General features: G+C 50.8%; 7 protein-coding genes across 7 annotated transcripts; 2 read left to right on the forward strand and 5 right to left on the reverse strand.

Annotated features, from left to right (window-relative positions):
- Nucleotides 1-1,339: 1,339 nt before the first annotated feature.
- Nucleotides 1,340-6,270, forward strand: P174DRAFT_416485 (putative eukaryotic translation initiation factor subunit eIF-4F; the record flags this gene model as incomplete). The annotated part of the gene is made up of 6 exons (XM_024824506.1): nucleotides 1,340-2,002; nucleotides 2,120-2,719; nucleotides 2,761-5,475; nucleotides 5,532-5,615; nucleotides 5,695-6,074; nucleotides 6,132-6,270. The coding sequence occupies 6 exons, from the start codon at nucleotides 1,340-1,342 to the stop codon at nucleotides 6,268-6,270; spliced, it is 4,581 nt and encodes a 1,526-aa protein (XP_024687359.1).
- Nucleotides 6,271-7,414: 1,144 nt separating this feature from the next.
- Nucleotides 7,415-9,432, reverse strand: P174DRAFT_28434 (universal stress protein). Its single transcript, XM_024821560.1, has 3 exons — nucleotides 8,866-9,432; nucleotides 8,403-8,793; nucleotides 7,415-8,353 (listed from the first exon to the last, which is right to left on the reverse strand). The coding sequence occupies exons 1-3, from the start codon at nucleotides 9,117-9,119 to the stop codon at nucleotides 7,640-7,642; spliced, it is 1,359 nt and encodes a 452-aa protein (XP_024687360.1). The 5' UTR covers nucleotides 9,120-9,432; the 3' UTR covers nucleotides 7,415-7,639.
- Nucleotides 9,433-11,100: 1,668 nt separating this feature from the next.
- Nucleotides 11,101-11,934, reverse strand: P174DRAFT_416487 (uncharacterized protein; the record flags this gene model as incomplete). The annotated part of the gene is made up of 1 exon (XM_024824507.1): nucleotides 11,101-11,934. The coding sequence occupies one exon, from the start codon at nucleotides 11,932-11,934 to the stop codon at nucleotides 11,101-11,103; it is 834 nt and encodes a 277-aa protein (XP_024687361.1).
- A 1,592-nt stretch (nucleotides 11,935-13,526) lies between these two features.
- Nucleotides 13,527-14,466, forward strand: P174DRAFT_437186 (uncharacterized protein). The gene has a single exon (XM_024826219.1). It carries the CDS (start codon nucleotides 13,861-13,863, stop codon nucleotides 14,026-14,028), a length of 168 nt encoding a protein of 55 aa, XP_024687362.1. The 5' UTR covers nucleotides 13,527-13,860; the 3' UTR covers nucleotides 14,029-14,466.
- Nucleotides 14,467-15,439: 973 nt separating this feature from the next.
- On the reverse strand, nucleotides 15,440-16,492 carry egl3 (putative extracellular endoglucanase/cellulase). Its single transcript, XM_024826220.1, has one exon. It carries the CDS (start codon nucleotides 16,389-16,391, stop codon nucleotides 15,513-15,515), a length of 879 nt encoding a protein of 292 aa, XP_024687363.1. The 5' UTR covers nucleotides 16,392-16,492; the 3' UTR covers nucleotides 15,440-15,512.
- A 64-nt stretch (nucleotides 16,493-16,556) lies between these two features.
- On the reverse strand, nucleotides 16,557-17,355 carry P174DRAFT_28014 (glycoside hydrolase). Its single transcript, XM_024821552.1, has 3 exons — nucleotides 17,025-17,355; nucleotides 16,633-16,958; nucleotides 16,557-16,575 (listed from the first exon to the last, which is right to left on the reverse strand). Exons 1-2 carry the CDS (start codon nucleotides 17,122-17,124, stop codon nucleotides 16,711-16,713), a joined length of 348 nt encoding a protein of 115 aa, XP_024687364.1. The 5' UTR covers nucleotides 17,125-17,355; the 3' UTR covers nucleotides 16,557-16,575; nucleotides 16,633-16,710.
- A 944-nt stretch (nucleotides 17,356-18,299) lies between these two features.
- On the reverse strand, nucleotides 18,300-19,741 carry P174DRAFT_437191 (NRDE family protein). Its single transcript, XM_024826221.1, has 3 exons — nucleotides 19,603-19,741; nucleotides 19,438-19,544; nucleotides 18,300-19,372 (listed from the first exon to the last, which is right to left on the reverse strand). Exons 1-3 carry the CDS (start codon nucleotides 19,666-19,668, stop codon nucleotides 18,643-18,645), a joined length of 903 nt encoding a protein of 300 aa, XP_024687365.1. The 5' UTR covers nucleotides 19,669-19,741; the 3' UTR covers nucleotides 18,300-18,642.
- Between the last annotated feature and the right edge of the window lie 1,182 nt (nucleotides 19,742-20,923).

Genomic DNA, 20,923 nt, shown 5'->3' on the forward strand with positions numbered 1-20,923 from the left:
GGGCAGAGGAGTATGTACTTATTATTTCCGAGTTTATCCATAGCTACTTTCACTGTTTATTTCATCACAAGATGCATCATGTTGAGGATAGTGGTGGCAAAGATGCCTCAGGTATCAACCGTCAAGGCGCTAATGATCTCATCTTTGACTTGCCTTGTTTATGACTGGGAAGAACACTATGGAAATTCTGCCTGTCAAACGGAGTATTATTTGTCTTACGGTGAGTCACCTGCTGATGTGTCGTAGTTATCTATGCCTCTGCGCCCGATGAAGAAGTCGGACAGAATGCACTCAGTAGATTTATGTTAGTAGTGTCCATCACCTTACTTGCCTTCAGCTGGGTAAGGTATTATTTGATTGCTACTTGCTTATTCGTTTCCCATACCTAAGGTAGATTGTTTTCGCCGCCGCAACCCGAAGAAGCGACCAGTCAGCAATGGCACTGACATCCTCACCCCGTCCCGAAAGGGTAAAGTAGGAACTTAACCTAGGGAGGGTTCCGTTGGTTGAATCCACCATGGATAACAGCTCTTCTTTTCGTTACTTTGTTTCTTCCAGCAAACATCCATTTTGGATGCGAAGTTTTGATCATTTTTAGCAAAGAAAAATACCAAGTGGTCGAGTAGAATGAAAAGAATAAAAGTTGTAGTTGACGAAGGTGGTTATTGTTTTTGTTGGAAATTGTCAGGCTCGTTTGTGTTCCGCCTAGGCGCTTCACCTTTTTTTTTTTTTTTTTTTTCCCTCTCGCCTTTTAAATTTTTTTGTGCTCGCCGCACTGAAGGGAAGGGGAAGGGAGAAAAAATAGACAGCAGACAGCGTCACAGACAGGCGTAGTAAAGCACCCCAACAGGAAGAGTAACCCCCTCTCTGTCTTGTGCGTGTAGATGAATATTATTATTAGCGGTTTAGAAAGGTAGATACCGAATTATCGTAGTTGGGTTTTCTCCCTTTCTTTCTTCCTTCCTCCTTACCCCATATCCCAACTCGTCGTAGTCCAACGACGTCTTTTTCTTTTTTCTTTGTCCTGCCTATTTTTTTTTCCGGTGGCAGTGTACTACTCACCTTTCTCACCTACCTACTCTTACCTCCCCCATCTCCCTTTCCCTTCCACCGGACGACCTCTCCGTTCAGTGTGGGAGCTTGAGAAAGAATAAAGAAAATACTACTACTATTTCGCTAGTAGTATTAGTCCTCTAGAAGTATTCTTGCTTCTTTTAATGCGGAATCTGGAGCGCGTTCCGATTCTGCTTCCCACAACTTGACATCACACGAATAACCCACACGCACACAAAAAAAAGCGCATTTAGGAAAAACTTCCTTTCTCCTATTAACCTGTCTAATGAGCTCGATCCCTCAAAAGTCAGGCCTTCAACCTCAAGGACAGAGCACCTCGACTCAGGCCGCCTCGTCGCACTCGCCTTCCCCGTCGCTCAGTGGGAAGACCTCACCCTTGCCTGCTCCTACCTCGACGGCCGCCAGGTCCTACGCCAGCGCCACCAAGAAGTCCGCGACGGACTCGACCGCCGCTCCCGTCACCGTGGGTGGCTCTTCGCAACATGGGAAGTCGACCTCAGTATCTCCTGTGAGCGGCAAACCCATGCAACAACCTTCCCAGTCCCCCGGCGTCACCATCGTCAATGGCGCCCCGGCCTCCGCCTCGCAAGGCGACCACTCGAGAAAGCCCTCGGTGACCATCACCTCGGCCGGTACTTCTGGCTTCATCCCCAACGGCGGCCCTGCCAGTCGTCCCAATAGCCTCCAGTTCGGTTTCGCCAACTCGCAGAGCTCTCCCAACATGGGAAACCCGGCCGTTCTGGCGACCCAGCCTCAGTCTGGGTTGGCTGTGTCCCCGTCGATGAACCCCCGTGCTACCTCTCCTCAGACTTCCCCTTCGCCTATCCCTCAGCCTGCTTCGAGCGGTGGTCGGCCGCCACCATCGTCCTACCAGTCTCAGGGAAATGTGCCCAACTTTGGAAGTTTTGGAGATGCGGGCGATGCGAACGTAAGTCATGGCATTCTTTTGACGCAGATTGAAAAAAAAAATTCAAAGGAGGCATCCCTACGGTGTATCTGCAAAATGTGACGCAAAGAGTTTGTGCTTACTTTATTCTCCTCGCAGATGCGCTCCGGTCCTCAAGCTCCCCTTGGTCCTGGTTCTCAGTCGACCCATCTCCGTCGCGAATCCTCCCAGTCCACGCACAGTGATATGAGCAACCATATGGGAAGTGGTCCTGGCCGTGGCGGTTACCCTCACCAGGGTGGACGCGGTCGCGGATACTCGCAGTCCGGTTACCAAGGACAGATGCCCTACTCACCTGGTCCCAGCTTCCGGTCTCCCAACCAGCCCCGGGGTGGTCCCAACATGGGCCCTCAGTTCCACGCTCCCAACCAGGGACGGCCTCTGGCGCCCTTCCCCAACTCGCCACACCAGCGCAGCCCGGCTCTGGCGACCGCGCATCCTGCTACACCTCAAATGAACCAGGTCCCGATGGCCCATCCCCAGATGCCTCCTCAGCCCTACGCCGCCTACGGACAACATATGGCCCCGCAAACAGTGAGACACCACCCTTCTGTTTACAAACCCCCCCGTCGTGGCCCATTTCCGAAGAGACGACAAGGATCCCGTCGTTTCTCTTCGTCTTCCTCCTCAAGCCTCCCTCTTGCACATACTTCCCCTCCCCTCTCCATCTCCCCCCTCCAAATCTCGCGCCGGAAAGCGGTCAGTTTGAACATTATCTGACGCTAATGAAAAACCCTCAGGCTTATCCCTATGACCCTAACTACGCTTATTACAATCCCGCCTATGGCATGCAGCAGATGCAGTACATGACTCCCCCTTCGCCACAGCCACGGCCCGGCATGCCGTATAACCCGCAGGCGCCCTACATGCAGAACCAATACCCGGTTCAGCCTCCTCCCCAGACCGCTCCCCTGTCACGCACGCCGTCTCAGGTGTCGAACGACCGTCCGGGCTCCAGCCTGGGCCAGGGCCAGCCTCCCGCAGGCGCCCCGGCGGCCAGTCACACTCACACGGCCAGCAGATCCTCCAACAGTCCCGTGCCGCCTAAGCCTCAGTTTGTCATTCCTCCTACCAAGCGGAGCCCCATTGTCATCAAGGACCCCGGCAGTGGTGTTGTCAAGACCTTCGAGAAGGCACCGGCCTCCCCCGCGCGTGCGACTCCATCTCCTGTGAAGATCTCAACCCCAACCGCTACGCCCCCGCCTCGCACCGCTAGTGGCGCTGATCACAACCGTACCGAATCCAAGGCCAAGACGGACGAGGAGAAGAAGAAGGAGTTGAGAGAGGCGGTACGTCAGAAGATTGAACAGGACGAAGCAGAGCAACGTCGCAAGGAAGAAGAGGAAGCCGCCGCTCAGAAGAAGAAACAGGAGGAAGAAGAGGAAGCGGCTCGCAAGAAGAAGAAACAGGAGGAGGAAGAGGAAGCGGCTCGCAAGAAGAAGGAGGAAGAGGAAGAAGCAGCTGCTCAGAAGAAGAAACAGGAGGAGGAAGAGGAGGCCGCCAAGAAGAAGGCCGCCGATGAGGAGGCGGCACGCGAGGAGCTGGAGGAGCTCAGCGTGAAGGACAAGGCAGACGAGGCCAAGCCCGCTGCCGAAGAGCCCAAGAAGGAGGAACCCGCCCCTGCTGCTGATGATGAGATCGACTACGAGGCCATCGAGCGTGAGCTTGCCGAGATCGAAGCCAAGGAAGCTGCCGCGGAAGCTGCCTATTACGCGAAGAAGCAGGCCGAAAAGGAGGAGAGGGAGCGTAAGGAGAAGGAGGAGCGCGAGGCCTACGAAGCGAACATGAAACAAGCCGAGGCCGAGGCCGAAGCTCTCGAGGAGGAGCGTCAGCGGAAGCGTGAGGCTGCCGCAGAGACATCCAACAAGGAGCTGTTTGCTGCGCTCAAGAAGGGCGAATTAGCTGCTACAGAGGACAGCACGCCTGCCGGCAGCGGCACCGCCACTCCCGTCTCCGACATCTCCATGGGACCTCCTGGCAAGCCTGCTAGTGCCCAGAAGCGGGAGAAGCCTGCTGCTCTGAAGCTGGAGACCACCAAGGCAGTGGAGCCTCCCCAGCCCAGCGCTGCCATGAAGTCGCTTCAATCGGCTCGCTTCGTCGACGACTTGAGCAAGATCAATTACCCGCCCTCTATCGTCTCTCCCAACCCGGCTCTCAATGCTAGCGCTCCTGCGGACCGCAAGTTCCACTACAACAAGGAATTCTTGCTTCAGTTCCAGAGTGTCTTCAAGGAGAAGCCGTCCATTGACTGGGATGCCCGTGTTCGTGAGACCGTGGGCGAGAGCGACACATCACGGCCTCAGTCCGCCCGTACGCCCATGGGAGCACGCAATCCTTCTCGCGGCGGTGTGGCTCAGCCTTTCGTCATGGGCTCCTTCGGACAGCCCGCGGCCAGAACCACCTCTGAGCAACGCTTCGCTGCTTCTAATTCTCGCGGTCCCGCTATGCCGTTTGGCCAGTTCGGCCGTCCTCCTGTGGGCATGGGAGCTCCTTCCATCAGCCGTCCCGGCTCCAATATGGGTATTGGACCCGGAACTCCCCGTGGTGGTGGCAGCCGTTCCAACACACGGACCGGCAGCAAGCGCGAGAAGCAGTCCACCAAGAAGGAGGAGGATATGGCCAAGTCCATGCCTCTCACCGCTGGCAAGGAAGTCAAGGGGCTCCAGGTCTCCTCGACGGGTTGGAAGCCTCGTAGCATTGTTCAGCCCGCCGCCGCCGCCGCCGGCCCCACTCCTGGCGGTCATCTTCCCCCGGATGTTGTGCAGCGTAAGGTCAAGGCTGCTCTCAACAAGATGACCCCTGAGAATTTCGACCGTATCTCCGGTCAAATACTGGAGATTGTATCGCAGTCCAAGGATGAATCCGACGGACGTACTCTGCGCCAGGTCATTCAGCTTACCTTCGAGAAGGCCACCGACGAAGCTCACTGGGCATCAATCTATGCCAAATTCTGCAAGCGTATGCTTGAGAGCATGAGCCCCGAGATCAAGGACGAGAATATCCGGGACAAGAACGGCAACGTCGTCACTGGTGGCAGTCTGTTCCGCAAGTACCTGCTCAACCGATGCCAGGAAGAGTTCGAGCGTGGTTGGAAGGTCAACCTGCCTCCCAAGCCGGAAGGCACTACTGAAGAGGCCGCCATGCTGTCAGACGAGTACTATGCCGCCGCTGCCGCCAAGCGTCGTGGTCTTGGTCTCGTCAAGTTCATTGGTGAACTGTACAAGCTGGGCATGTTGACCGAGCGTATCATGCACGAGTGTGTGAAGAAGCTGGTTGACTACGAGGGTATGCCTGAGGAGGCAGAGGTCGAGAGTTTGACTAGTCTCCTGCGCACCATCGGTGCCAGCCTCGATGCCTCGGAGAGAGGCCACACCTTCATGGATGCCTACTTTGCTCGCATCAATATGATGATGGAGATTCCAGGCCTGCCAAGCCGATTGAGGTTCATGCTGATGGTAAGTTTATCTCCCTCCGGACATGTAGCTTTCGGATTAGTCTGACCTATTTACAGGATATTGTTGATCTGCGCAATGCTCGCTGGCAATCAAAGGATGCCGACAAGGGTCCTAAGACCATCCAGCAGATTCGTGAGGAGGTATGTGATCTCTCACTTCCAAAGTTACCTTTGACAACCAAAGTTACCTTTGACATTCCGCTAATCCCTGATTCTCAAGGCCGCTCGTGCTCAGCAAGAGGCCGAGATGGAGCGTCTCCGGCAGCAAGCCAACCGTGGCAACCGTCCCCAAATGGGCCGTGGTGATGCTCGCAGCTTCTCTGGTTACGGAAACCAGGCCCCTCCTCCCGACTACGCATCCAGCAAGGTTGGAAGCGATGATCTCCGCCGTCTGCGGACGACACGCAACACCAACCAGCCCATGTCCTTTGGCCCATCTAGCATGCTTGGGTCTCGCAGCAGCAGCGGCCGCAAGAACCTTGGCCCTGGAGGCAACTTGGTTCGTGGCAGCGACGATAGTGCAGCCAGCAGCCGTTCCGGAACCCCTACTGCCGGAAAGAAGGAAGATAAGGAGGCCGCATCATCGATGAATGCGTTCAGGTAGGATTCAACGCAGACACCTTTTGCTCATTTTCAGTTGACTAACCCTGGCCGCAGTGCTCTCGCTAGCTTGGATGACAACATGGCCACCTCACCTCCCTCGAACCCTACCTCACCTTTGCTAACCAAGTCTCAACCTGCCGTTGAGCGCCGTCCTTCCAAGGCCGCATCGACCACCGGCGAGGAAGCATCATAGATTCTATGGCAATGATAATGATGAAAAATTTTCGTTTCTTCTGGAAGAATCATGTTGTTCCCCCTTTCTATCTCCCGTTCTTCTTAGTCATGCCATGCCAACTATGCCGTTTGAGCATTCTTCATTTTAATCTTCTCGTCTATGATTTTGACTCGATCGGTCGCTCGGATGCTCTGTCGTTACAATCGACAAGGGTAGGATAGCGGTCGCCGACGGGGCAATGCATTATTGTGTACAATGTGTTCCGAGCCGTAATGGAGGTGGGGGAAGTTCACCAGAGAGGAAGAGCCATCTGGCGAGTCAGGCCGACATGAGGTGTTCCCTTCTCGATCTTCCTCTTCGCATCCCTTTTTTTCTTTTCTTTTGCATTCTCAATACCCAGAGGACTCAAAACGGTCTGCCCTCTGGCGGACATGAACTTTGGAACGCCTCCGTCAGATCTTTGAAGATTCCGCTTGCTTTGCTTCGCTATTGCTCCCCAGTCACGCGAGAATACTGTAGCTGACTGGCATGTGTGCATTTTCTTCTCGTTTCTCTCTTGCTTTGCTTTTTTACGCCGCATTTGCATCTACACTGGCTTGGTGTATGCCGTCTGTCTGTCTTGTCTGTCTGCTTCCGCTTTGCTGTTTCGTTCTAGACAAAATGCCGTTAGAAAAGTTTCCTCTTTCGCCCCCGTCTTGGTATCTATCTATCATATCGACGTTGCAAGCTTCATGTCTATGCCTATGTCTCAATATAACATAACTCTTCAATGGCTGTCGCGGTCTGCATTAATGAAATGGCCTTGCTCATACGTCTGTATTGTCCCTATGATTGTCTGGACTTGACTGGAAGATTGGGGACTACTTGCTAGGCTGGTAAACGTCGCTATGTTTGCACTGCGAATTGGAACTACTTCCCTCGAGACTGTATTGTTCATACCTGAATGAAATTGGTTGGAAATACGTGCCTCTTCTTGAGTGCTTGGACTTGATTATTTCATCTGATCTAGGTTGAGTCCCTTATCATTGTAACTGAATCTAACTCATAAATGTATGTCTAGCTATGAGATGCATCAGACTGGGAATTGTTTATCTTCTTTTTCCGACAAGGTGGCCTGACAAAGCACACACAATAAATGTGAGACACGGCTTCATATAAAACCAGAGCGGAGTGGAGTGATCATGGCATCGTCAGGTATCAGGTGGTCTAATTAGTAATTGCTCATACTGAGGGACAAGCAGAATGCGAACTGTAAGCATTCAATGGAGACAGTTGATATAGGTGGATCAGAGCCACCTGCAGGACGACTAATTGTATAGGAATGCCGTAGCGATGTACGCTGGTAGATGGATGGGATGGGCTGTAAGACTGGTCCACAACTGTGGAATCAATCACCCTTGCCTTCATCTTTCTGATAGGGCGAAATATCTTCAGTGACAATAACTGGAATATTGACCTTTAGGGATTCGAGAGGTGGAGGAGTCGTCGTTGTGATCGGTGTACCACTGTCCGGCGACGGGTCACCGTCTTTGGAAACAGCTTGACTGTCATCTGCAGCCTTGTGCTTGGGCGACACATCCTCGATGTGCTGACCGGACCGGGAAGCAGAATTATCATCATCCGAGGCGCCTTCATCTTCCGTGGTCTCTGCGCTCTCCGTAACATTATTTTTGGCAGTGACGCTCAAAGAGCCCCAATTGGGCGACACTGGCTCCTCCTGACTGACGCTGCTTCTCTCCGACATGGAAAGAGAGGTGCGAGAATTGGTATATGAGGCAGGGATACCCAAAGCTGCCGCAACCGCGGCCTCTTCGTCGGGCAGTCTAGAGATGTTGCTGTCGGTGCTCGAACTAGCATCAAAGATGCGGCTACCCCGACGCGAACTCTGCTCAAGGATCTGATTGTAGCTGCGTCTGGTAGGATCTGCTTGCCGCTTTTTCTTTTTCTTTTCTCGCTTGGTGGTGGGGCGGACAACGATGACGGGAATCGGCGACTGCTGCAAGCAATACTTGGAGACGGAACCTGGCAGCAAGCCTTGCACGCCCCCGAGTTTACGGCCGCGCGTTCCCACGATTAACAGCGCAGGTTCGTAGATCCTGATCTTGGAATTGTCAGCATACTTTAATACAAATCCTCGTCTGGAGACGTACCATTCGCTGAATAATGTCCTGAACCCTGCCGACCGCCAATTCTAGGACCAAGCTGATGGCCTTTTCATCCTGGCTGTTCTTCTGTATGACCTGCTCGAACAGCCTCTCAGCTTCCTTCCTGTACTTTCCAGCCTCGATTTCCGCATCGCTCGCGAGACCAGAATCCTTTTCAACGACTCGCAGACAGACGATCTCATCGCCATCGTTGACCAACTCATCGATCAGCCACTCCAGGGCAAAATCCGAGTAATCATTCTGATCAGTGCCACAGAGGAAGGTCCTACTGCGACGGGTACACTGATAGCCTTTATGTTTGTAGTTCAAAGTCAACGAAAAGTCTGCCGCGTCGGGATTATCGAATGTATCAAACGACACACCGCGCTCGTAGGTTCTAAGCAAACAATTTCACCTTGTTAGCACGGTCACAACAGCAGCGTAAGCGCAACAAAAGCTCGGGACATACTGCGGCGGAGGCGGAGAAAGGCCTCGACTAACAGAGCCACTCTTCTGATCCTTCTCCGGCACCTCGATCTGCGATCGTTTCTGGACTTTGACGCTCGAAGACCGACGGACAGGGGACTGCGTTTCGACTCCACCGATATTGAACTGGATGGATTTGCGCCGCGGACTATCGCCCCCAGGGGATACGCACCTTGGCTGGGGTGACTCGCGTCCAGTGTCGTCGAACGAATGTCGTGGGGAGATGGAGGACTGCATTTCCTCGGTATATGGAATATGATGGATACACCGGTAGTTTGTCCTTCGTGGAGACAGAAGAAAGAAGAGGGGTGCGATCCAAAGCGCACGTGAGAGGGCGTTTGGTCCTGGCTTTGGAATGCAGATGCGGAGAGGGGAATTCTCCAAATGAGGTGGATCAAGTAATGGTAGACTTCGACCAAGACGAATCTTACTCAGTATTCAGACAATTTTTGTTGGAGATGGAGACGACGAAGGGTTCAATCTAATTGTCTAGCAGCTCAGCCTCCATGAAGCTCCTGAAGTTCGTCTGCCAGTGGTGTGATGCGGAAAATGCCGATCATGGTTCAGAACGGATGTGGTGGGAGGAACCCCGGGCAGACGGGGTTTGTTTAGTTCGGGCAGAGCTCGAAGACGGCTGCAGCGATTGAACTGGTAAAAGGAATTCAGCAAAGGAATGAAGTTGGCTGGCTATGAGGACGAATGAAGAGGAAAGTGAGTTCTTGACTTCCGGATGCAGAGAGGAAGGTGAGAACAGGAGGAAGCCCAAGAGGGGCAGATAAAGGCGGTGAGTGATGTTGTCCCCTAATAATACCTTGGTATTATCAAGTCTATCACAGAACTGGATCTGAAGCTAGGTATTGTGATATGCACACCTATGACAGGACTGACTATCTACGGAGTATGGAGTACAGCACAGACTTTCCAAAGTCACAGCACATAAGCCTCTGGCCGATTCGAGACACAAATCCCATCCTGTCAGACCTGCTTAACTCCAATGACAGCCCCTCTTCAGCCTTCAACTGCAGGACGGCTACTCGGCACTTAACTCTTACAATCTTCTGCAGCTTTCTCCTCGCAATGAGGGGTTAATGAAGCTGTCAGCTGCCTCTACATGACACACGGAAACTAAACCTGAATCCGGCTGCAGACTACACCCAGCAGAGTAAATAACAAGCTTGCGGAATCCCAGTGTTTCAAGGTAAAAATTCGGGATTATCGGAAATAACTTCAACTTGGAACTTTGGAGTGAAACAGACCCCAAGAGAAAATTTCCCGGAGTCCTATCTCCGTTGATGGACTAGTCTAGAGTGGATGGTAGAGTCATACTCGGGTATCAGGCGTCATTATCCGATCCACACCCCACCAGTACCCTGAAGAGCGAAGACCCATTCTTTTTCGATGATGGCCATGATAGGAAGTAAAATGGGTCTGGCTTCTACGGACATTTACTTAGCAAACATTTGAAAAGTTCTAAGATCCATCAAGAGGATACCCGTGTCGATGGGTATGGAATGCCTATTGACTACAGAGTAGGCGGTGTACCCCTCTATCTAGTCATTAGTGGCTTAGAGCGGCAGCGCCAGCGGTGACTATTGAAGATCGACGGTCACATGCGGATGCTGTTCTAGGGCAGCAAGGTACCTGATCTTCAAGGAGCTCGAGCTATTGCTCTTGGATACTTTGCGTCTGACATTGAAGAGTCTCTGTCTACGCCCGAGGGGAATTTAAACTTACTAGTCAGCAAATAGTCGGTCGTTAAAGGAGCAGACTAACAGGCCAGGAGCCCAATGCGAACAACAACTGGATGGGGTGTGTCAGAATTCAGACGATCATCCAGTAGGTAACTGTGCTACTGAAAAGAAAAAAGGGAGAGGACGGATATTTTCAAGAATTTATTCATTTCTTGATCTATAGATCATCACATATATATATAAGCTTGGCCATATACCCAAGGCCATCCCATCATGCGTGCCCGACAATAGGGGCTCCATGCATGCCTTCGTAAGAGTAGAGAATCATCAATGGTGCCCAAACAGTGGACACAGTAACAAAGATCTAGACGCCCATAGATGCATCAAATCGATAGCTGAAATCAGTCCAAAAAACGCCGTGCCTGCTTAGCGTATGCAGGCGCCTGAAAACAAATGCCCGAATCAGACAAGAGGGTATCACGAGAATATACACTGGTGGAGAAACAACCAATCGAAACAAGACGTAATCAATACGCCTCGATGAATGTGCTCTGCTCCCGCTCAGTAACGTAATACCCTGGCCCATATTCAGGGTCGGAAAGTGGAAGCTCCGCCGATTGAGGCTGCTTCTCTGAGAAACTGGCCAGCGTGGGTTGCGGCGGTGAGGGAGGCGTAGCATCATCCTCGGAGTCCTCGTCAGAGTCCGAGGAGAGCTCGGGAGGGGTTTGTCGTGATGGTGAGCGAGTCAATGTGAGCTCATCCAGATCTTCGACGTCGTCGTATTCAAAATCCGAGTCTGAATCCGAATCATAATCCTCATCCACTTCCTTCTCGGTGATGACAGCCACGGGCGATGGTGCCCGTAGCCGGACAGGCTTCTGGATCGTGGCGAATGCTTGTTCCTCCTCGTAGTCTTCTTCAGCATCAAAGTCCGAGTCGTCACTGTCCGAGTCAAGGTCGGAGGCATCTTCAGGGTCCCAGTCTTCCTCGGGTTCTTCAATCACAGTGTCCGCCCATTGGATGTGTCGAGGCTGTGAGCTTTGAGAGGATTTGCTAGCTCCGTTGACAGTCTGGTTGAACCACCGTTCCTGTTCTTGTTCGGCATCGGCGAGATCCAGCATCAATGAATCAAGCAGGTTGGCATGGCCAACCAGGAGACGGAGATCGTGGTCCGCCCGTGAAGCTTCTCGGGTAAGCTTCTTGCGGGCGGTGTGAGCAAGGTAGTATGTTTGCGTAATGCTCATTTTCTTCTGTTGACGTCGTTGGGCGATTGACTTGGAGTATGTAGAGGAGAAGGTGGTTGAGAGGGAAGGAGAAGAGGAAGAAGAAGGAGAGCGAGTTGTGGAGGAGTTGACAACCATGATTCCAGATTCGGGGTGTTGATGTGCTTATGAGCTCAACCAAAGATCGATCAGAAAATTGACTCGTCCACTGTGGTGACTCAAACACTGGACTATAGGTTCCGGCGGTCGGGCCAACCTCCAATACAATAGAGTGTGGCACAGAGCGGTGAGTCAAGCGATATGCAAGCGGTAGATTGCACCTTCAGCCAAGCCAAGGAAATGTAGGGGCAATTCAATAGTCCCCTTATCTTCTCTTTTCCCCCAGATCGACTCGTCCACTGATCAAAGTATGGCGCAGATGTGTTCGTCCGATTTGCGATGTGAGATCCACAGGTTGTCTGTTCGACCGAGTGTGGAACAGCCACTGGTGCTGTATCCTCTACTAGGCAGAAAGTGAGGCCGTAGGTACGGAGTGATGGCTGGATGATAGTTGTAGGTAGTGTGAAAAGTAGAAGATAATCCGATGAGACAGGTTTCGTCAGGGCAAGATGGGCTAGATATGAATTTCTGATATATCCACTTTGTTGTTGACTAGGCTGAAATTTTTTTTTTCTTACTCCTCTCTCTCCATTATTCATATATTCTTTGTATTTCTCTTAGTGATGTTTTTCTACCTCTGGTTGCCGTGATCCCGTCTAAGTCCGAACGGCGATCGGACGCCGGAGCGAAAGCGAGCCTTACATCCATGGCTCGGGCACAACGGGACAACTGGGTCCACCTGAAAAAGGATGAAAAATAAAAAAAATTAAAAGCGAGGAGAAAATCAGCCATTCTGATTCAGCCCTGGCGATCAACCGATCAATGGCGATCCAAGGAATCACCATGAAAAATTAGTCAGGCAGGCAGTCGCGAATACGGCAAGCTCACCGCCTCCTTCCGGCAGCCAATGAGTTACAATGACTCACATCCTTAAATCCGCCAAGCTTAACTCCTTTAGGCAATTCCTGGCCAGAGGGTGCCGATCCAGCCCTGCAGTTGGGGCTCGGATGACCAATCTTTCCGCCCCGTTCCTCTGGCCCTTATGAACACTGTATTGCAAATCAACAAACAATGTTTCTTATATATACACATGACGGAAGAACGCTGGAAGGTTCCAGGATTCCAGAGATATCGAGCTTGTCGAGAACTTTAGATTTGAAATCACGCCTACCTTAACTTTACAAGCGGGGTTATCACGATTAGTGAGCAATTAACTATTAAAGTCAAACTACACAGGATAGCCTGGCAAAGTTGAGTCTCAAGACGACACAAGTCACATCCTACTCTGTGGGGACCTCAAAAAAGAAAAGTAATAATCAGCCGTTTTACTGTAAAGACCTGGATAGTACGGAGTAGCTAGCAATGAACTGCGCTCTCGGTCCAATCCGGACCGCATTTTTGGGCTTCAGTCGATACCACTAGGTAGACGCTCACAGGAGTGGTTAACCTAAACGAATGCGAGGATGCATCCCGTGCCAGTATCACTCCGCTTTTTCCGTAGATGTTTTGAGTTTGTCGGAGTGACCGTCTTGAACCAGACCCAGCGGAAGTGTCAGTGCGGCTTACGGAATCAACATAACCGACAGATTGGATCCTCGTATTCTTATTCTTATCCTTTGTTGTTTTATCTGATTACCCATCAGGGTCTCATAATCAGCCTCAAATGCTGAGGTGATTCTGACAAGCCGTCCCTAATCCTATCGGAAGTCGGGACTACACTGCCCCATAATGAATCGGACATTAGGACGATTAATCTAATCTCCTTGGTTTGATAGCAGGTGCCCACGTAAGCCATAAGCGATGGATGTCTAAGCCATGCTCCGGGATAAGGCTGCCATATTTCTGGTTTCAAATACTTGCGGAGTATTACCAATCATGGCTCGCATGCGAGTCACACAGTCACAGTTCGCTCAGTGAGGACCCTATGGAAAGCCCGCTTTCCAGTCGAGTTTCAGAAGAGCGTCCATGGCAACAACAAAGACATGTGTACCTCTTGGCTGGTACGCTGCAGCATTTGCGATGTTCCTCGCTTGGGCGGCCAAGATGTCGGACCCTCCGTTTGATGGCGGTGTTGCTGGAAGCGGAAATACACCCAACCCTTTCAATGCAGTAAAGCCTCGCAAGTTCGAATAGGCTACCTTCATACACCCGATGTACCACGTTCTCCAGATTTATGGTTATCATCTATCAGGCAGGCGAATTACCCCGGTGCACTGCCCTATGGCTGAATCATCTACCATGTGGAGGAGCTGCACTGCATTAAGTGGGTATCTAATTGTTAACAACTACGACGTTATAATTTAATGAGATATGTGATACCTACCTTAACCCCAAAGACTGACATGATCATAATCGCATACTTGCAAGCAATGAGTCAAGTATTGCCTAAGTAGGTATCTGTCCTTATCAAGCATGAATTACCAATGATTAGCAACCACGTTAATTCAAAATTGTCAAATAGCCAGCCGTGGTACTCCGTAACGCCAACTCCGAGGCGATTCCTCGAGTTTCCTGGGGGTGCACGTTGAATACGGTCCGAACTAAGTAACAGCCATCCATAGTGACGTCAACCATTTCTAATCAATTTCCATCGGCGTCATATCTGGGGAAGCTATCGCAAATAAGCATTCTAAACACACGAATGATTACTTTCGATCATTCCAGACAATGAGATCGTTTGATGGCGAAATATTTCATCACTACAATGACATTGTGATGTCGATGTTGATGTCAACATCGATGTCGCAAGCAGGACTTGGTGATGATACCACTCTACAGATCAAGGTATCAATGGTGATTGACGAAACCAAACCTACCACGAAAGCAAGGATTATGTATCTTCCATACTACAGACCTACAGATTCCATAAGAATAGGGTAATCATACTGCCAAAATGCTTGACATCAACACTCCATCAACAACCACCTCAATAACATCACGACAAACATTACACTTATCAGAACCAATCACCGCTGATTTTTCTGCCGGACATTCAAAGTAGAGAAAACCCCACTTCCCTTATCACCCTTAGTAACTAAGGCATACGGATACGATACTTTGTGCTTATGCTTATGCATTATGTACCTATGCATAACACATGTGCCACAGTGTTGAAGGATAACTAATCGGCGACGGCAGTCGGGGCTTTCATGCTCCAGTCGCCGATTTCGATCCCCTCGTCCCGTCTCCACTGATTTCTCTGCGTCTTTCCACGGACCGGACCCTGGATGTCTGTTTCGTCCGAGCAAGGTGTAGAGCCGAGGTCCGGAGAGATTTGCGGTTCTGTTCGTACGAGAAAAAGGTCACTTGATCGGGTCGTATCTGATGTAGTTACTGAATTAGGAAGTAAATTTTTTGATCATTGTAAAATTGGCCCTGGTCTAGCTGTCTAGCTCTAGCATGTCATGCGCAACTTAAGGCTTATTCTTCCATGCAGTGGATAGTAATGCACATTTGGTTACACAAAGCTCTGACAGGTTTTGAAATACTATCTTTGAACTTCATTTACAATCGAAGCGAAATGCGGTCGTGCGACCGCGTCTATCCTAGAACGACCCACGACACTCACCTTATCCCAGCTGCCCGTCACCCTCCGAGTGCAGTGACCCACGGTTAAATTAAACACACTGGTGGTAGTAAGGGTTCTGCTTAACACAGGTGTAGCCGCTCTCGCAGGTTGTAGGGCCGGTCCAGTTGATTCCACCACACTGGTACCAGTGCTTGGCGACGCCAGAGGCAGAAGCAGAAGTTGAAGCAGCGGCGGTCGTCGGGGTTGTGGAAGCAGCAATGGAAGGTTGAGCAGACTCAATAGGCGCGGGAGCGGGAGCCTCAGCTGCAGGCACAGAGGATGGAGTTGGAGTAGGAGTAGAGGAAGGGGAAGAAGTGTCGACGACCTGAACCTGAGTAGGGGCAGAAGTGGTTGGTTTGATCACAGAGGTAGTAGAACCGGTGGTCGAGGAAGAGGAGGACGAAGTGTCGGTGCCGCTCACAAAGTACGTCTTCAGAATGGGAAGGTAGGTCGAGTAGGCAGGACCGCTAGTAGGCTCGAGACTGTACATATAAGTTCCCCACCAGGGGCCGGCAGACCACCACTCAGCACCGAGCCAGACATCGCTGTTCTCGGACATGTAAGAGAGAAGACCCTCAACGGCGGTCTCGCACTGGGAGTTGACACCACCGGCGAACTCTCCAAGGAATCCTTTGAGGCTGTTGTCCTTGAGCCACTGAGTGGCAGACTTCACACGCTCCTGGCCGATAGTGGAGCTGACACAGGACTCGGAGGTACCAGAACCGTCCGAGTCAAGGTACTGGTGCATCTCAAAGACGATCTTGTCCTGAGGATCCTTCAGACTCTTAAGGTTGTCATTGTTGTCAACCCAGGTCCAGGCACCACTGTAGTGGTTACCCTCAACAAAGATGTATTGCGTCGTGGCACCGGCAGCACGGATACCATTGATGGCGGCCTGGTTCAAATTGAGCACCAGAGTCTGGTCCATATCGTGGTATTCGTTGTCTGGAAAACATCAGCCTAACAATTCCAAGCTATCAAAGCTGAAAGGTCTCCGGTGGTCGGGAGTCTCACTGGTATCGAAGATGACCTTGTCATTGGAGGCAAATTCGCTAGCGACGGTCTTCCAGAATGTCTGGAAGTCAGAAGTAGAGGAAATGATACTTCCAGAGCTGTACGGCGGAATTTAGTTAGTTACCACTCCGCTGATAAGGCCAACCATGACTTACTATCTTCCATAGTTATGAGGATCAAGAACGGCATAAGCACCACTGTCGGTAATGAATTCGACGGTCTATCGCCGAATATTAGCATCTCATCACGTCAAGCAAATGGCTCGGCCCTACCTTCTTCAGGTCGCTCAGGTAAGTGGCATCCGGTGTGCCGGTCATGGAGCTCGGCACCAGACGCTCCATCAAAAATGGGACACGGAAGATGTTCATACCCGCATCGCGCAGAGTCTGAATCTTGGAGGTATCGGGCCATGTGTAGTCGGTACCCAGCGTTCCGGGGATGCTGCTACCAAATTCCGCACCAGATTCATTGACACCGACCCCTGCAGGCGTATAGTGTTAGTCTAATCCAGATACCATACCATGGCAGGAGTATCGCCTCAACATACAGGTAAATCCAGAAGAGCGCTTTTTGGCCATCTCGCGTACGGGCAGAGCGCTAACCAGACCAGCAGCGCTGGCGGCCATGATCAATTTGCTGATTCTCATTGTGATGGTTTAAAGAATGTATGTCGAGTTTGTCGGAGAGCAGTAAAGTAAAGGGGAAAAAAAGAAAGACGAAAGACGAAAATTAAAGCCTAATGAGTGACAAGAGACCAGTCTTGAGTTACAGAGGGAAGAGAGAGGCCCTCAAAGAACTGGTCCATCGTGCTCATCTTATACACAGCTCGTCATCTCGGAATATGCGGTTTAGTGATCCTCGTTCATTTCCAAAGCTCCACAGCTTTAATATCGAGGCAAGCTTTTCTGCCTCTGGGATGGCTCCACAGCGTGGGTCACTTCGATATCATATAGTAATTCATATTGCGAGGGATCAAGCATCCGTCCAAGCTTCGAGTTCTCCATTAGCTGTGGCGCTAGCCAACTAGCCGGTTCCCTGGCAGCTCATCTTTTGAGACTTCTGAAAGTGGAAAAAAGAGAAAAGTCGACATGAATCTCCGGGCCTGAGCCATGAATTCGATGATGTATCATGAGCATAATCTAGAACGACACTTGAGCAAACGTAGTGGCGCCGTCAAGGAGGAGTTGAATGGAACCGATCATTGTTTGAGACGCAATATTAATTCTTCATCTCCGGTATTCCAGTCAACCCAGTTCTTCGGCGTCCAACATGAAGTGGGACAAAGCAGGCTCAGCGATGGCCAGAAGGCTTAGTCGGTGAATAACTACACTGGTGCCTGATCCGTATATTGGATCCCGAGTGACTTTGATTAAGGAGACGGCGAGGAACTGTTCCAGACTCGGATAGCAGCATCGGCATCAGCCATATATCCAATGCGATTGCCTGATTACGTACGTTCGTTGTGGGTAATCCGAAGGATGAGAGGAGCTCTGCTTTATATGAAACAGCGTAGCGCTCCAAGGGATGTGCTTGTTGGCGGAGAAATTATTTCGGGGTCATTGGTAGGATCTGGGCTGTTGATGGTTCAGGCACCATGAGCAACGGTTGTTTCGGATCGTGCAACCGAAAGCTTGTACCAGGGCTTGTCTAAAACAACATATCTGAGGTTCCGACGTCAAGCCATGTGCTTTAGCAAGCCAGAAGCAGATGATTGGAAAGACTGGACGTAATTACGGATGGATAGAAATAATTGGAAGTCGAATCCTCCAAAGGCCGAAGTGAGACACAGAGACGTTAACAAGACCCACCGGAAGTCAGCCATCAGGGAACTAACGGCTTTTAGATTGCACGTTTAATGAGCTCTCTGGAAATGAGCATGCACTGGAGTCTCGAGCAGGAAAATAGGGGGTTACCTTATTATTACTGATCAGTTTGTGGCTGTCTGAAGACAGTACAAGAGTAGCTTATACCGTGAGATGGGAAAGCACAAGGAGTAAATGGCCTGGTAACCGTCTCTGATTGAACACAACTCTGGCGAGCTACCTATGACAGTCAGGCAGGTGAAAGTGCCCCTTCTGCCAGCATTTGATACAACTGGTACGATCCATTGAAGAGGTAGGATGTTTTTGGGGAAAGAAGTTTGACACTATGAACATGCTATTCCATTATCGCCTGACGTGGAACTCAAACGACCTATCGCCTTTGCCGATGGGAATTGCATTTACATCGTTATCATAGAGTGTACGCTCGAAATATCTCACTCTTCCATTCGCACTTACGAGCACCACGGTCTGTTTTTGAGTTCCGTATGCGCCCTGCAAGAATGACTTGTCCAGCGAATCATGCGGCGGTTGACTTTCGACTGGAACTCTGTCCGTATCGCGAGCTGCAGCAACCTCGTCGGCTGCCCTAGGCTTCTCTGACCGTGCTCCAATCACTGGGACGAAGATACTTTGTCGCAGCAGGAGGAGGTAGGTTTCCAGAGTGGCGTCTCCCGAGAGCCTGGGGAGAGTATCCCTGCTCAGGACTTGAAATAGTCGGTTGATGAGTTGATCTTCGTCTTCACCCGCTTGCACATGAGCATCGATGGCCTCTTTCATGAGCTTTTCCCCGTCGAGGATCTTTGGCCAGGAGCGATCACCGAACGTCGTGTTGCTGAGTCCCAATGTCTGACCCTTTTCTGTGGCAACCCAAGCGATCTCGTCCATATTTGCTGACCGGTTCGATACGATGGCTAGCGGCTCATTGACATAACCACAAACCAGGCTGAATCCGCCGACATTTTTGATCTCGGACGATGCTACCATTCCCTGTACGAAATCCCTGGTGGATTGCCTTTGCTCAGGGTCCGCTGTAAGCCAGTTGTTGACAATCAGGCCTCGACTGTGTACCCCACTAGGCTCATCCGCTGTAGTCTCCCGATAGTTGGTCAGGACGGCTATTTTCCCTTCTTTTGTAACCCCATCCATGTCCCATGTGTGGCTCGAGCCAGATCTCTGCCTCCAAGCACGTTGGTGCTAGGTTCCGGCCACCAGTCGGCGGGGGATGTTGGACGACGGAGGAATTCCTGATTACTGTTAGTTTATATAGGGAAACAAGGTGCTCAGAGGCCGATATTCGCATACATCCCTGTTATCGATAACGATCAGAGGATAGGAGGGGTGAGCTGTGGAGATTAATGCGATGCACATGTTGTTAGGATGTATCAAACAGTTATAAGAAACAACAACTAAATATCTGGGAGAAAGGAATATATAGAAAGACTAAAGCTCGCGCGCAGTCCAGGCTCCAGAGAGACAATTGGAGCCAGCAGATGGGTGGTATGACGGGGAGCTATGAAGCGCCAACGCCGCCAAGTGTCGTTGTTGGGCACACGAACAAGAAGCAGGAGGGACCAACGCTGGTGAGGGGTAATCCACTGCTAAGCAATAAGCAATACCTGACCAAGAGAAACAAAGAGTCGAAGTTTAGCCACTTGGTTTTCAGATTGATCGCAATCTCAAAAGCATGGGCAAAAGAGTAATAAGAGTTGGGCTGGCAGCTTGAGGTCATCAGACCCAACAGAGCAATACTGCCGGAAATATATCTACCGCCTTCTGCGTTCACCACCGCTTTGTATATATAGCTATCCAATTTAGGCTTAGTCCCAAGCTAGCCTAAATTCGCTTAAGGCTCGAGACGTTTTGAGGTTCTTAGTTGATCCACAGTCGAATCGTTCTTTGGCATTACGTATCATGCTGTGATGTCTTGAAGAACCTTGTTAATATGGAAGATTTGAGCTGAAAACCAGCAATTAACTGACCACGCGAGATGCCGTTGGTTTTAAACTCAATAATGGGCGTTCTGATCCGCCACGTCCCACCTTTTGACCATTTCTGGTCCCGCAGTGGGCATTCCAGATTTCCATAGCTCAGGGTAAACCTCGATTCCTGGTCGAATTTGTACGAGCAGATAGCTGCAAATACGACGGTCAAATGCTAACCTATTTTCAAGCGCAGAGAATATGACTTTTTGATTTGTCAATTGCAGTTCAAATATAGTTGCTGACCAAAACGAACTGGTCAACTGGCACTCCTTTCAAGTACCCAGAAATAACTGGTTCACTGAGACTGATGTCTGATTCGGCCAAAGCCGCGATGACGGGCTGGCCGAATCAGACATCACCGTTGCCTAACGCCTATGGTGAAGTGCTGCTTCTTGCATGAGCTCCTGGCCCCAGGTCCTGTTCGCCTCGAATGCACAACTTGTAACACAACAGCTTAGGACTTGTCGTTGGTCATCAAGAGCCGTCCCTGAAACCCGCACGATCCTTTATGACTGGACGGACGTTGGATCCATAACCGAATAGAGGTAATTGTATTGCCTGATATCTATCTAGATTCTACAGTAGTCGCACACAGCAGTGTTTCGGATACACCGATGGCTAGGACCGGCATTTACGGTGAT

Source organism: Aspergillus novofumigatus (genome assembly GCF_002847465.1).
Source record: "Aspergillus novofumigatus IBT 16806 chromosome Unknown P174scaffold_1, whole genome shotgun sequence".
Taxonomy (NCBI): Eukaryota; Fungi; Ascomycota; class Eurotiomycetes; order Eurotiales; family Aspergillaceae; genus Aspergillus; species Aspergillus novofumigatus.